General features: G+C 32.6%; 1 protein-coding gene across 1 annotated transcript; it reads right to left on the reverse strand.

Annotated features, from left to right (window-relative positions):
• Positions 1-7,475: 7,475 nt before the first annotated feature.
• LOC102585196 (probable alpha,alpha-trehalose-phosphate synthase [UDP-forming] 9) lies at positions 7,476-15,825 on the reverse strand. Its single transcript, XM_006340050.2, has 4 exons — positions 15,594-15,825; positions 8,518-10,607; positions 8,090-8,357; positions 7,476-7,993 (listed from the first exon to the last, which is right to left on the reverse strand). Exons 2-4 carry the CDS (start codon positions 10,497-10,499, stop codon positions 7,670-7,672), a joined length of 2,574 nt encoding a protein of 857 aa, XP_006340112.1. The 5' UTR covers positions 10,500-10,607; positions 15,594-15,825; the 3' UTR covers positions 7,476-7,669.
• Positions 15,826-16,229: the final 404 nt, after the last annotated feature.

Here is a 16,229-nt window from a genome sequence, read left to right on the forward strand (position 1 = left end):
CACGGTAAATTAACCTTAAACGACAAAAAAACATAAAAATAAAATTAACTAATCAAGTAAAAACCTTAAAGAATATTTAGTTATGAGTTAAAGAAGAAAAGAAGGAACCTACAAAGAGAAGCAAAGAGAAATCATTTTTTCTAAAAGAAAACTCATGATTCATATAATCAGAATCCAAAAAAATAATTAAATATATAATTAGAATAGAAAAAAGTGATAATTATATTATGCATGTCAAATCATTTTACCTCGTAAAAGCAAACTATAAAAAAATATCTAATATTCTTCATTATAGATCTTTCTCCTGAAAAATCAGATCAAAGTAGACAAAAAATTAACCAACCAATGAGACAAAAGATAAAGAATAAAAAAATGAAAATAAAATAATTATCATATATGTCTCAAAATAGGTTTTTATAACTGTGATTTTGAGGAGTTATAAAATTGTATATTAAATAATTTGAAGGTTATGAATATGGTTTAAGTCCCTCTATCCCCAAAAAGACTTTAACTCACCAACTATTTATCTGACCCCCTTTTCGTAGCAGTCCCAAATTTCTTATCTTTCTTATTCACTCTATTTTTTTAGAAATGGATTTTTTTTCTAAGCGTAAATGGCTTTCTCTTATCACAATTGATATCTATGATACACATAGAAATGTTAGGAGTTATAGATGTTAGTAAATTTAAGGGTCGTCTTAACCCCTAGGCCACTAAAGCTATCGCTTGGGGCCCCATATTTTTTGGGGCCCACATTTTAAAAAGAACAATTACTTATATATGTTATTTTTATAAAAAAAAAGTTATGTGTACTATGAGTACTATGATTTCTACTAAGGAAATTGCATATCTAATGAATATAAACCTGATTTTCGTAAGAAATAATTTGATGAAAATATGGATAAGGAAATCACTAAGTCCCCTGAAGAATCTTTAGAGTTGATTACTTTATATATGTTGAGTAGATCAAAGTATTTTTTCACTTCAAAATAGATTTGAACCAATTGAAGCATATAAGAATATTTTTGATTTCTTATTTAGTGGTAAAATATTGAGATTACTAGATGATGAATTTTTTTTAAAATATTGTCTTAACCTTGAACTTTCTTTAACCCATAATAGTTATTCTGATATTGATGGTTTAGATTTGTATTTTGAATTAAAAGTGTTAAGAGAAATAATACAAGTAGAAGATAATTATCTAATGAAAATACTCAATCAAATAGAAAAACTTGATTCTTTTCCAAATACACATATTGCTTATAGGACAATGTTAACAGTTCTTGTAACCGTTGCCTCAGCCGATTTTTTTCGAAATTAAAATTGATTAAATCTTCTTTAAGATCAACAATGTCTCAAGAGAGATTGAATGAATTAGCTATATTATCATTTGAAAAAGAATTATTAAAATAGATTGATTATAAAACAATATTTAATGACTTTGCATCTAAAATAACTAGAAAAATATATTTTAAATAAAAGTATATATGATGAAAAAAATAAAATATTAGGGCCCCTTTCTTAAGTTTCGCTTTAGGCCCCCAATGTTGTTGAGTCGGCCCTGGTAAATTAATTATATAATTGAAGAGGTATGACTTAAAGAGATGATTTAATAAAATAAATTATTGATATCAGAAAAAATGTAAAAAAAAACCACAAAAAAAAAGATAAATAGGATCCTTGACCATTGAGAGGTGCCACATCACTTCTTTTTTTATCTAGTTTTACTAAAATTATATTTCATATTTTCTTAATTATAAAAGGAAAAAATATTTTCTGGTACCATAGTCTATTAAATTCGTTTAAAATTTAAGCGTATTTTTTTGGGTAGAATAATTACATGTAGAAAGGCGAAGAAAAAACCAAACCATTTTGGAATGATAGTGTACATTTCTATATAGTGATAGAACATTTTCAACATGTATGCTAAAAGGCATTTAAGAAAAGTTAAAGCTATTATAGTTTTTTGTATATCAATTAATTGATGAGCAGTGGCGGAGCCGCCTTATAATTAGGGGTTCATTCGAACCCCGTTCGGCAGAAAATTATATGATTTATACATAGTTAAAATAATTTTTTAGGTATATATAGTAGATGTTGAACTCCCTTCGACTACTTTGTGTGTCTATTTTTTCAGATTTTAAATCCCTTATTGAAAATCTTGGCTCTGCCATGTATGGTATTGAACGTTCTGGTGCTTATGATTTATCTTTCTTCTTTTTCTTTAAAAAGAAGAGTTTAGGTTATTACATCAGGAATTTTTCTTTGTAGCTCGGCTTCTATATGTTTAATAATTATATAATATTAATTAAATACATATGTAAAATTTTTCTGTAAAATTTAAAAGGAGAAAGGACAAATGTATAAATAATAGAGTAACACGTGTTTCGATCTTAAAGATCTACTGAAAAAAATTAATTTTTATTCATAATTAAAAGACCTATCCGAATAATTAAAAACTCGCATAAATAACTCAAGATACACACAAATTAGTCAAAAAGAGATGATTGTAATAAAAAACATTTCTGGAAGAAGTGAAGAATCCAGAGAAGAAACATTTGATTCAATTTGTTCTTTCTCTACCTTGACCTTTCTTGTTCATCACTAAACTTTTTTCTGGTAACATATACCTCCTCCTTTCCTTTTTGGGTGTTATGTTGTGTTTTTTGAGAGTCACTATGATTACTTTTCAAAGCTAAGTTAGATTATATTGATTCGATATTTTTAAAATAAAATTTTGGATATTCAAAAACTATACGAAAAGTACTATAAATTGAAACTTTTTTCATATCAATATGATGAAAAAACACATTTTAAAATGTCAGTCAAAATTTATATGGTTTGACTCTCAAAAAGAAAATTATGACAACTAAAAAAGAACATAAGGAGTACAAATCAAATTTGCTTCAAGTCTTTTTCATGATTTGGATTCAGCAGTTGCCATTAAACCTTAGAAATTCTCGGTAATTCCAAAACGACGACGTGCCGAGTCATGGCTCTGAATCAGTGCACCATGTTGTTTGGGTTATAAGTTAAGTGTGTGTCTTTAAATTATGGATAAAAAATAAATATTTTTTGAATAAGATCGATACACGTGTCTTTCTGTTAGTTCAAAGAGTATATACACCTCAAAAGTCAGATGATAAAGACATTAGTGTTCTAACGGAAAATATTTAAATATTACTTACGATTAGGGGTGGAGCCATCCCTCTGTTAGGGGATTCATTTGAACCCCTTCGGCGGAAAATATTACTATTTATATATGGTTAAAATTATTTTTTATGTATATATAGTAATGTCGAATCCCCTTCGATTAGTTCGTGTGTCTAGTTCTTCAGATTTTGAACCCCTTATTAAAAATCCTAGCTCTGCCACTGCTTACGATAGTTTAAGAGTATATTTATCCTTTTTTTCAAAATTTAAATACATATTTATATGATTTTACTTTATTTAGAATGTGATATAATTGTAGAATTTATTATTTTAATACTTTGAGTTGTGTGCTTTTTATGAACACATACATATCTGTGATTGTAATTATGTAATTATGGGTAAACATATGCACGTGATTTATTATAGATGTGTAGTAATAACTACTAGAGGTGTATGACCGTACTGTCAGCACGACCCAATTATATAAAGTATATTTTAATTTTATTAGTAAAAATTCGATTCTAAATTGAGAAGCAAATAATTCATGCATGTATTTAAATTTAGATGTCATTTTTCAAATTTTACGTGGTAAAATGTAAACATACAATATTGAAAAAAACAACCTTATTGTACATATTAACTGTTTGATGTAAGCTTGGTAAGGAGCAAGTTTTACAAGATTTAAAGATCATAGAATACCTATATATTTACATTCTATTAAGATACATTAACTTAAATGTCAATTGAGATATCATTGCATTTATTGTGATTTTCAATAAAATTGTGTCCTGTTACATAAGATAATTAAGCAACATAGAAAATTAGTCGCCCTGTTACATAAGAATAAGATAGACAAGTTTAAAAAAGCAGTCTTTATAAAAATATAGGATCAAGAAAATTTGAGTAAGTCTTGTTTTGAAATGAAATAATTAATTGAATAATCAAAAGTTAATATAAAAAATTTCATATTCATCAAAGAGTTTTAAGAATTTGAATTCAATAAAACAAATACTTTCACTACAACAAATTTGATTACCAGGGACAAATAATTTCGTCATCTATAAATCATATTTCATCACTAAAAATCTTGTTTGACAAAAAAAATTCGTTGCTAAACGTGCGTCACTAAATGTATGGAAAGACAATTTAGTATTTCGTGGCTAAAAGTATTATATTAACTACATAAAGAATAATCGTCCCCAAATGCATAAACATTTGTGACGAGTTTATTTGTCATAAAAAATGTAATTTCTTTTTGTAGTAAATAGTATGTTTGGTCACTGAAAAAGTTATTACTACCGATAAAATTATATCGTCGCTAATTATTTAGTTCAATCAGTGATAACATAAATTGTCTCTAAAGTTATATGTATTTTGAAGTTGTACAAATGTAATATCGTCACTAATAACTATTTTTTATATACAAAAAATTATTTTGTCCTTAAATTTTATAAATTAGGGACAATTTTTTTTATAAATTAGTGACAACCTTCATTGCTTTTTAGTAACATTGATGAGTTCATCCTACTTAAGTAGGCATATTTTTCCCACATATGCACTCTAAATACCCAACTCAGTCGTAGATCATCATGACCACGTAAATCTTTCATAGCAGATTCATACTCGCCACCGTATCAGCACCCTTTTTCCATCTTTAGAATCACTCATGTTCCACCACCTGAAATATCCAAAAAATAGTAAATGAATAAGGCTGGAGAAAAAAAAAAACGAAAAGAAGAAGCATATATCAATAACCATGATAATTTATTATATCAAAAAGTCACATTTTGAACACCATATTTTTTAGTTTGGAAGATTAACACATCACATCAAGAGGACAGCAGAAATCAACAGAGCAAATTGCATGGAAGACAAACCCAAAAGTATTTTTCTGTTCTTTTTCCCCTGTTCAATAATAAAAGACAAAACAAAAAGAGAATTAATTGGCGATCAGAATAAGACAGTTGTTTGTAATTATTATTAAGTTACTAACAAATATATATGTGGAGAAAGTGGGATTAATTATGATTGTTTTGTCTCTCTCAACTTTTGCTCTAATATTGGCAACTGCCGTGTTAAAATATCGAAATGTAGTGTTTGATTTTTTAAATATATTTTACGTCTTAATTTATATTCAAATAGACAAATAAATAAAGTTACTTTATCTCAATTCAAAATTTGAAAGGTATAGTTAAGAGATTATTTTAGATCTATTTCAATAGTTTAAGGATTATTTATGATATTTTTTGTAATTATGAACAATCGTAATCAAAGAAAATTTTGTATTTAGCTATAAGTTTTTTCCTAGTAAATAGTTAAACTATTCAACTACAAATTTTAAGTCGTCACTATTTAACACCTTACATATTTTGTGACAATTTTTTGGTGTCATTAAATCGCAGGTTGATTAGAGACAATAAAATGATTGTCATCAATTACTTATATCATTCGTGACGAAAATAAATGTCACAATTAAATCTAATTTTTTATAGCTAAAACTTAAAATATTTAACTACAAGATCTAATTTGTCGCTATGTAACAACATAATTTTTTAGACGAATTCTTAGTCAGAGGCGTATCTAGAGGGGGGGTTCCGTGGGTTCACGTGAACCCATGCTCCCCTCTCTAGATTATATATAATAGTGTTATATATTTTTAAAAATATTTAAATATAGAGGTGTGAATCCACGTTAAAAATAATATATAATAATATGACGATGATTGGGTGCAACTCTCTAAGCAAAGATAGAAATTTAAAATCTTATATCTATCTTATTTTTGTTAGTAACACCCCTCCAAGTGGTTACGGTAACACTTTTGGCGTTTCAATCAATTTTTCTTTTGTTTCTTGCTTTAATCTTTCAAAATTTTCAAGTGTGTAGCATTTGAAATTACTAAACAGAATTAGCACGGTAAAATTTCTATATAATTAAATCAAATGTGTATATTAAAATTTAAAACTAGTAGTATTTTATATGTTGGATCTATAATTTTTAAAATTTAACGGTTCAATGTTAAGAACGTAAAGGTCAAACCGATCAAATTTATATCTTAGATGCATCTTTTTGTAATAGTGCACCCATCCTTCCGAAATCCTAAATACGCCTCTGCTTTTAGTGTCCAAACATTAATTAATTTTAAGACAAAAAATAATTTGTCACGAATTAGATACATCATTAGTGAAGAAATAATGTGTCGTTGGTAACTTTAAATTTGTCACTAACAATACTCAATAAATGGCGCCAATTTATTTTTTGGTGGGAAATTTTGCTAGAAATTCTAAAAATATGTGTCTCATATATTTATGCACGAAAAGTAATTTTTGTCACTCTATAAGCGAACAATTAATAACGAATTTCATATTGTAGCTAATAATTTCGTAGCTATATATCATATTTGTCTTGCAAATGGGGCAAGAGTTGTCGTGCTTGATCCACTCTTTAATACAATCAACGTGATATACATGGCCACAGTTCTTTTCCGACGCAATAGTCGAGTATCCTAAGACGAATATGACCAAAAAGGAGATCGAAGCCAAACTTAATCAAGCGGATATTATGAGATTAGGTGTTGTTTACTAAGCATGAATCTATCGCTCGAATAAGTTCTTTTGATTTGTCATGTCCATTCTACCCAGTCCATCTTCTAATGCCATATCTTGTGTTTGCTAACTTCTAAATATGTGACATTCTCACATATAAAATTAATAATAGTGAAAAATAAATTTGTTACATATTCAAAGAGAAGAACAAACGTTAACAAGTACACGTAAAATACAAGATAACGTGACTCGAAGTTAAAAAAAAAATGTGCCATACACTTTCTATAAAAAAAAAATTAAAAATTAAAATCGTCTAATGGGTGATTAGTTTGGCAAGTTCACATTAACAATTAATAAAATGAGTAATTTAACAAGAATAGAAGATAACAGAAATAATAAAAATAATAACAGGCAATGAAGTGAAAAAATGAAAATAAAATTTGAAAATCAACTAAGGGCTGGGGATAACTTCGGAGTTGGGACGTTTGGAATGTCTTTCAAACCCCCTACATGCACCATAGCCACTTTTTTTAAAGAAAAAATAAAAATAAAAATTTAGGGATAAGGGAAGGAGAAATGAAGAGGAGATTATCATGTGAGGAATCAAACTCTTTCCGTCACCCAACTGAACTACTAAGATTTCCCGCACCATAGCCACTTAATAAGGTGCTTGTGAAACAAAAAACACCTCATTTTGGTACAAACGAGCACATTTCACAATGATATGAAGAACTCACCTGATGCATTTTTATACATCTTCGCCAGGAGCTTCCATTTAGATATAACCCAAGAGAAAATAAACCAAGTTCTCATATTAAAGAGTCATGTATATGTACAAGTTAAGTTATCAGTGCCTGTTAATAATTCAGGGCAGGCACAATCACTACTGTGAAACTATATTTAAAAAGAACTCTAGCCCTAATGATACTTTGTAATTTCTATATCAAAGTTGTCTGACGGACTTGTTTGCCAACTCAAATAACAGAACCAAAGGCAAGCTGGAATTGAGCAGTATCTATTGGCTTTGGATTAGAAGCATTAGCAAGACCTCCAAGAAGTTTAAGAACATCAGTGGTATCATCGAGGTAATACTTGGCTTTGCTTGGCTTCTGCCCGACAGTGCAGGCAAAGATGTCAGGGGCAGCAGTGACCGACGGACTGGAGATAGTGCTTAATATGCTCTCAAACATGTCTTCATCCGACCTGTCATCTCCAATGCACATCACAAAATCAGGTGGTTTCCCACTTTCAACCATCATAGAGAGAACTTTCGCTGCAACTAATCCCTTGGTAACACCCTGCAAGTCACGTAAAGAATTCAAAACTTTTGAACAGCATTATGCAACATGATTGTGCTGCATAGTTAAACACACATACAGAGGAGGAAGGCTTACTTGCGGCTTGACTTCAACAATATGTTGACCCCTCTTAACAACTGCAGGCTCATTTGCAAGTACACTTTCCAAATGATCCAACAATTCCTTTGCCTGACAGGAGCCGAAGTCAGGGTCTGCATCATAATGGTGCCACACCAATGCACTCTCTTTAGATTCTATAAATGATCCATCAGTTGCTTCTGTGTAAAGTTGCATCACAGGTTCCGCAATTTCTTTCCATTCAAGATCAGAATCCAAATGATCCCATTCAGAAGTTTTACAATCCCTGCAATGAGAAAAAAAATAGAGACCATGTTGTAGATGAATGTGTAAAAAAATAAAAATAAAACAAAACCTGAACACAAGTTCCAAATGAGAAACTACAGTCCAACTGCAAATGACAAGTATAAAGTAACCCTAAGAATACAAGATGAATAAGTCTTTACCTTATGAAGTACCCATGTTCAGCAGCTATTCCAAGCCTTTCGCATGGTGCAAGCCACTCGCATAATGAAGTCCTTCCTCTGCCACTAACAATATACACAGTATTTTTAGGTTCATTACTTAGAGCATTCAACAGAGAAATAACTTCGGCACTTGGAGCTTTAACCATAGATGACTGAGGTACAACAGTACCGTCATAGTCCAAAAATATAGCCCTTCTCTGAGTCCTCCTGTATGAGGAAACAATGTGATCTAAGGACAACTTTCTAAAGCTTGGTGAAAGTGCAATAACTCTAAAACCTAGGCCCAGGCCAATGCCCCAGCAACGCTTACTATAATGATCTTGGCATGCTCTCTCCAAATCCTGCATGAAACTACGAGCCCAATAAGCTACATCGTGAGAGCTCACATACCGGTAGTGCTTCTCATGACGAAGTTCTTTCTCAGAATTCGACATTGTAATGGCCACATTTAAAGCCTCAGCCACAGCTTCAATATCCCATGGATTTACCCTAATTGCCCCACTCAACGATGGTGAGCAACCAATAAATTCAGACACAACAAGCATACTAGTTCTAGGAGAATCAGCTTTGATACCCATAGCTTCGTCCATACCAGGAGAGCCTTGCCTACAGACAATATACTTGTAAGGCACTAAGTTCATCCCATCCCTCACTGCATTGACTATGCAACATTCAGCAACAGCATAGTATGCGGTCTTCTCATATCGAGCAACAGGACGATCTATCAAAATTACAGGCTCATAATTAGAAGTTCCATAAATTTGGTTGATCCTCTCAGCAGTCGAATATGTCTCCCTCTTTGCTTCCTGAACATCCTTTCCAGAGCTACGAGCAGGATTTACTATTTGGACAAGAACAAGTTTACCCTGCAAATCCTCTTGCTGCTGTAGTAGGTGTTCAAAAGCTAGTAATTTCAAACTAATACCTTTAAAAATATCCATATCATCCACACCAAGAATGACTTTCTTCCCTTTGAACTGCTCTTGAACTTCTTTAGCTTTAGCAAATGTAGAAGAAAGATTCAACACAGACTCAAGTCGACCCATATGTATGCCTACTGGAAGAATTTTAATGTAAACTGTACGACCAAAATAATCAAGTCCGATGTGACCTCGCTTAGATTCATAATCTAGACCTAGCATTCTACTACAGCATGACAGAAAATGACGTGCATAATCAAAAGTATGAAAGCCAATCAGGTCGCAGTTTAATAATCCTTTTAGAATTTCATCCCTAACTGGGAGAGTTCGGTAAATTTCTGATGATGGGAATGGGCTATGAAGAAAGAATCCAAGCTTCACTCGATGGTACCGCTTTCTTAAGAATGTTGGAAGAACCATGAGGTGGTAATCTTGAACCCAGATATAATCATCCTCGGGATTAACCACTTCCATAACCTTATCAGCAAAGATCTTGTTTACTGAGACATAAGCTTGCCACAGCTGACGGTCAAAACGATCTGCATGGTCTGGGCACATTGGGAGCATGTAGTGAAAAAGAGGCCACAGTTGTTGCTTACAGAAACCATGATAAAACATTTCCTGGATTTCACAAGGTACAAAGGTAGGCACACACTTGAACTCCTCAAGTAGTCGCTGTGTAACTTCCTCCTGTTCACTGGGCTCCACATCTACCTTGAGAGAACCCACATAGGTAACCTCAGTTTCAGGTGAAAACCCATCCTTCAGTTGTAACAAAAGAGAATCCTCGTCCAAACTAAAGCACCACTTTTCAGCTGTTGTATCCCTTTGAGCATGCAAAGGCAGCATGTTTGCAACAATAATCTTTCGCTCGTGACAAGCAGATGACATACTATCTGAATCCCCATCATTGCTGCGACAACCATCAGAAATTATCCCGGGAACAGTCATCATACGGGGAAGTGCTCTAGGAGTCTGAGGTATATCCAGTATGTCCCCAGATGCCAAGTCGAAAAAGTTTGCACTAGATCTTGATGCCATGACTCTGAAGTAGAACTTAGCTTACGTTATCATACAATTTCTGCTGAGGTATGTGAAACCAAAGAAAAGTGTGCCCCAGTAATTGCTGAATCAAATTTTCCTGCAGATCTACAAAACCACCAAAAAAAGAGATTTTTAAGTCCACATAATTCCAGCGAATGATGTCAAACATGCTAAAAACAGAAGGCTAATAGAATTGTTGCGCAAGAAATAATCTCGAAATAATTTTTATAGGTTTGTGAAAACATTGTCAAAGAGGAGAAACCTGATTCCTAATTACCCTATTCCAAGGATTCATCCCAATTGGACAATTTGAGATGAAATGAAATATAATCTTCAGTACTCAAACAGTTTTAATGCCTTTATATTGAATATTCCAAGTTGACAAATACAACATACAGAAGGTACAAATACAATCCCATTTTAACAGGTAACAGTGATGGGTTAAGCATAGGTACATACAGGTTGAACAAAAATTTTCGGATGTGATGGCATTGGGAGTTTACGACAAGCACATGGCTTTTTACAAATCATGGCCACCAAGTAGCAATGATGGTAGCTCTTGAGCTGAAAAGATTTGAGTTCTGGAAGGAATAATCAATTTCAATTCTATTATTTCATGTGTTGGATACACTGGACGGAAGGTTGCGAAGGGGTTCAGGAATGATAAACAGTAAGGAAGCCACTTGAAAACCAGATGACAGGCAAGTTCAGGTGCATTATTTATTGCCTTTAACTTTTCAGATTAAAAGAAATGATAAACATTCCAAAGCTGCTTCAAAACAATAAGGAAAACTTTTCCTCTTCCTTTTTTTTTTTTTTAATTAAATAAAATTGGGGTAGAGGAAGGGGAAATGGAGAGGGGATTACAAGGTGGGAGTTTAGTAGCAAACCAACTGAGCTACTAAGTCTCACCGACAACTTTTCTTCTATCTCCTTAGTATATAATTTAAAGTAGAAACCTAAACTTAAACCCAAGGGAGTCATGCAGCAGTCAATGAAATGGGATGAATATTATAGCAGGGCTAGGGCTCAAATGCTGTCCGAGGCAATATAGCAAATTTTTTCAACTGCCCAAACGTTGGTGGATAGAGTTACCCGATATATATGTTGGTGTGAGGTAGCAGGTATATGGTGAAACAGTCGAGGTGTGTGAACTGTTCCGGATACCACCATTATAAAAAAAATATTTTTCAAACCAACAGCATTTCTCCCTTCTACTTTCCAAAATACAATAAATCTCCCAAAATCCAGTTGATGAAGATTATAACGAGAAGGATTTCACATTGGTGACGAACAATAAAAACAACACCTACCAAAACAAGAAAGTAAATAAAAGATGGACTAACACCAACTGTTATTAGTTATTACATAATGGACCTTTCTATTCCAATACTATATCCGAAAATTATCAATGACTATTGGAACTGTTTGAATCAAATAGATAGCATATGACCAACCCACAAGGACTTCATTTCGGAAGAGACTACTAATTGCATAATACACCACTAATATTATCTACGCCTTTTTACTCTCTGAGCTCCCAAATGATACTTGGGATTTCCCCAAAATAGCATAAGAGTCCATACTTTGGATTAATAAGATAGTTATATAGTCAAATCATAAAGATTTCACTTCACAGAAGACAATCGGTTAACATCAGACTGGTTTTGATTATTTATGGACTTCCTCTCTCAGCTCCCAAATTGTTCTCATGAGTTTTCTCCAACCCAATTTGGTCAAACTACAAAGGTTTCACTTCGAAGAAGACTACTAGAGTCTAGACCAATAGGCAATAATATACCACAGGTGATTTTCTGCATACTTTTATGTCAGTTCCCTAAGTGTTGACATGGTTTTGTCTAATTAGCGCATTTACCCATACTGGCGTGGAAGCAAATACTATACAAAATGAAACTCAATCTTCAATTAACCTTCAAAGCAGTCCATTGAATCTCACAAACTAGTGAACAATGACTTGACATCAGAAAAAAAAAAAAAAAAAAAGTACCATCCTAAGATGGTTCTCTCTTATCAGATCGAACCGTGTCACATTGACTGCCAAATATGGTGTAGCACTTATATCAAGTTTAGTATATACGTATTAAAGTTATACTGCCTTTGCTAATATCTAAATAACGATAAAACAGCCAGTAGGTACAACACGCTGAACTTGAGAACAAGTTGGCAGTGATTTTGCACGGAGATGGTGGTGCAAGTCCGTCTTTCTTTCTTGGCAAAGGTAGTTCAAAGCAGACTTTTGGCTTTACTAAAACTAGGCTAGAGGAGGAGAGTGACCTAACCAGAAAATTTCTCCAAGGGAAGGGAGCATTGGCAAAGTGAACCATATAATTAGGGTTGGAACCAATTGCTAGTCTGTACGACAGGCAACAACTACCTAATGAACCTGAACAATAGCGCTGCAATTTAAAACCTAGAATGGACACCATAAGTATACAAAAATGCCATGGCCTAGAGCAAAGAGTAGCCAGGACTGCAACCATGAATGGACCTTATAAGCCCTGATACACCAAACAAAGAATATATTTTCAACATCCCCACACCCAGATCTTTCCATTCTAGAAGTTTAAATAGCACGCTGGTTAATGCTAGGCTCACCTCGCCTTTTCTCATGCATCAACTGCACTTTTTGCAGCATTAATTGCAACCAAAGAAAATCTCTCAACGAAAAAACACAGATAGTAGTGTCTAATTCCATAAAACAAGATTCTTTTATGTGTGATCACCATGGGTGTTTTAAACCTCAACTGGATATTACTTAAAATATGTATATTAGATTCTACCGGATATTAGCTAAAATGGAATTAAATGCCTGATCACTTTTCCTGGACTATCCAATTTGACATTTGTCACATTATGAATAGTATTAATTTTACTTTTAAGGTGTTGAATTCTAGCATAGTTTGATAAAATATTCAGCTTTGTCGGATCAATGCGCACAGACTACTAAAGATTAGGTTTGTCGGGTCGACACACACACTACTAAAAATTAGGCTTGTCTGGTCGAAGCATACAAACTACTTAAATTAGGTTTGTCTGGTCAAAGCATACCAACTACTTAAATTAGGTTTGTTTGGGTGAAGCATACAAACTACTAAAAACGTTAATAGCTACCAACAGATCAATCTGCTTTGACATGATTGTTGTTTTGCATTTATACGTCTACGGTCTACCTCAAAACTTTTGAAGGTTTCCAAATTGGGGAAATCCTTTTCATCAACTCATTAAATGAATTTCTTTACATGCATTATTGAGCATAAATTTCTCCATCGTAACATGTGGAACTTTTATTAGACAATACCACTTTCTTCAACTATTAGGGTATGCAGGTTTACGTGCATGGGCGTGCATGATTCGAACTATTAAAGTATAATAACATAAAATTCTCCATTGCTTACTCTCTAGGTACTTCCCTGTTCCCTTTTTCTCTTATACTAATTTTTTTTTTTGAGAAAGAAATCTCTTATCCTAATTTTTCCAATGCCTTTACTAACATATGGGTGACATACTTCTACATAATTATTTTCATGAAGGTACAAATAAATGTGTCTATGTTATGTCAGATATGCTCCTTTAGTGCTTGTAGGCCATGGATTCTAATTGTGGAATTATCCTCTTTGCATAAATGCAATGGGAAGCTATCTACAACATATGCCACTTTCCTCCTACACTACACCAGCATGGTAGCACTTTATGCATGGCATGAACTTTAAGGGGTCATTTGATGGAAGGTATTAGAGAAAATAGTGCATGTATCAGTTTTGGTATTACTAATCCCTTGTTCGGTACAATTTTTCAACCAATGTATAGCTGATGCAAGCATCAGTTATACACCCTTTTTGGTAGTATCCTGTGTAATGTGTATAAGTTATAACTAATACATAGCAAACCATCGTATTAGCAATACAAGGATTTTTAATACACGCACAGGCATGGTTAAAGACACATGCCCTGGAAGTGTACAAAGCTAAAGAATGCGGAGGGTATTTTTTAAACAAATAATGCTTTTTAGAAATGATGTTATTTTTTATACACCAAACTATACCGTGGATAAAAAATAACGTCCGCATTACTAATCCACATTCCACCCTATACATCACTATTCTTATACACCCTCACCAACCGATCCCTACTTCAATAGTTTTCATTTAAATCATATTGACATTTATTTACTTCCACGACTCATTACACATTTTTCCATTAGCATACTCTTAGGAGCCGTTTGGTGTGAGGTATAAGGTATAATAATACCAGGATATGCGTTTGGTCCCGGATAGTTAATCTCATGATAACCTATTTCCGACCAAACGACCCCTTAGTGGTACAATTCAATGTAATGATGTGGGCAAAAATAGAGGGAGAAGGCATGTAAATTCTTTTTTTCACAAATCTAACCTAATTAAAAAGGACATATCTCAAGGTTCTGTAAAATAACCATTTAATGCTGAGAGTTTCATATCCAGGGAAAACATTTTAGCTCCTCTTTGAGTTCAGAAAGAGAAGCAAGGAATCAGAAATGGGAAAACCTAAACCACTGGCAAATTGGAATGAAATTTTCTTTTTTTTAAAAAAAAGAGAAGCTAAAGCACTGTCATTAAAACACACAATCAATAAAAAACACAAATAATTTATTTTTTTGCTCGACAGAACAAGGACCAATTTAATTGATTTTATCAAGTCAAGATACAGGTAAAACCATGTAATAAATGAATAAACGATGAAAACAATAAGCTAAAAAAATAAAATCTCACCTTAAATTCAAATTAGGTCAAATTAGAAATCTTCAAAAGGACTCAACAATTTCTCAAGAGAATCAATATAAATCAGCTCAATAAAATTATCACTTCTAGTGAACGCTCTTCAATCTACACCCAACTAGAAATCAATCTTTTGGTTTATCGTAAAACTCATCAAAAAAATAAAAAATATAATTTTTTTTTTTAAAAAAAGCTGAACTCAATTTCAATTTCCCTTTAATTCTCTGCAACCATTTTTCCAGTAAATAATCAGTTAAAAACATTAATTCAACAGAAAAAAAAGGAAAAGCAGATCAAAGGAGAGGAAGGTCCATACATATAAAACTTTCGATTCCGGTGACCGGAAAACTAATGCTGACGTCACAAACCGATGAATTCCGAAGCGGTCAAAGTTATCAGATACATAAAATCAACAGCTAAAACCAAAAAACACCGAACCGACGAGTTTTGTTTGAACTTTCAACAGAAGAAATAGTGAGAGAGAGAGAGAGAGAGATCAGAGGAGTAGTAGTATTTTTTCTGGAGAGAGGAAAATGGATAGTGATAATGCCAAATGAGGATTTATGAGTATTTGACAATGATATATATATATATAATAAATAGTATAAGTGTTGTTGCACAAAGTACCACGTGTTCATTTTACGTGTAAGAGGAGAAAAGATTGTTTCTACTCTCTACTACTAAGGAGGTTTTACCTTAGTTAGTTACAAACTAACCATGGTTCCACATAGAATTTCTTAGTTTTTTTTTTCTTCCAACCCTCTCCACAAATTGCCATCTTTATTACCACATTATTACTACTATAACCTTACCAACTTATTTTATTTTATTTTGTTTCTTTTTTGTTTGGGTTTGGAAGTAGGGGTAGGTTGGGTGGAGCTAGCAAGGGTAGGGGGTGGGATCCAAATCTTTTTTGATGGAAAATTATACTATATTTATGTATATATATATA

This window comes from Solanum tuberosum, unplaced genomic scaffold, assembly GCF_000226075.1.
Source record: "Solanum tuberosum cultivar DM 1-3 516 R44 unplaced genomic scaffold, SolTub_3.0 scf00016, whole genome shotgun sequence".
Taxonomy (NCBI): Eukaryota; Viridiplantae; Streptophyta; class Magnoliopsida; order Solanales; family Solanaceae; genus Solanum; species Solanum tuberosum.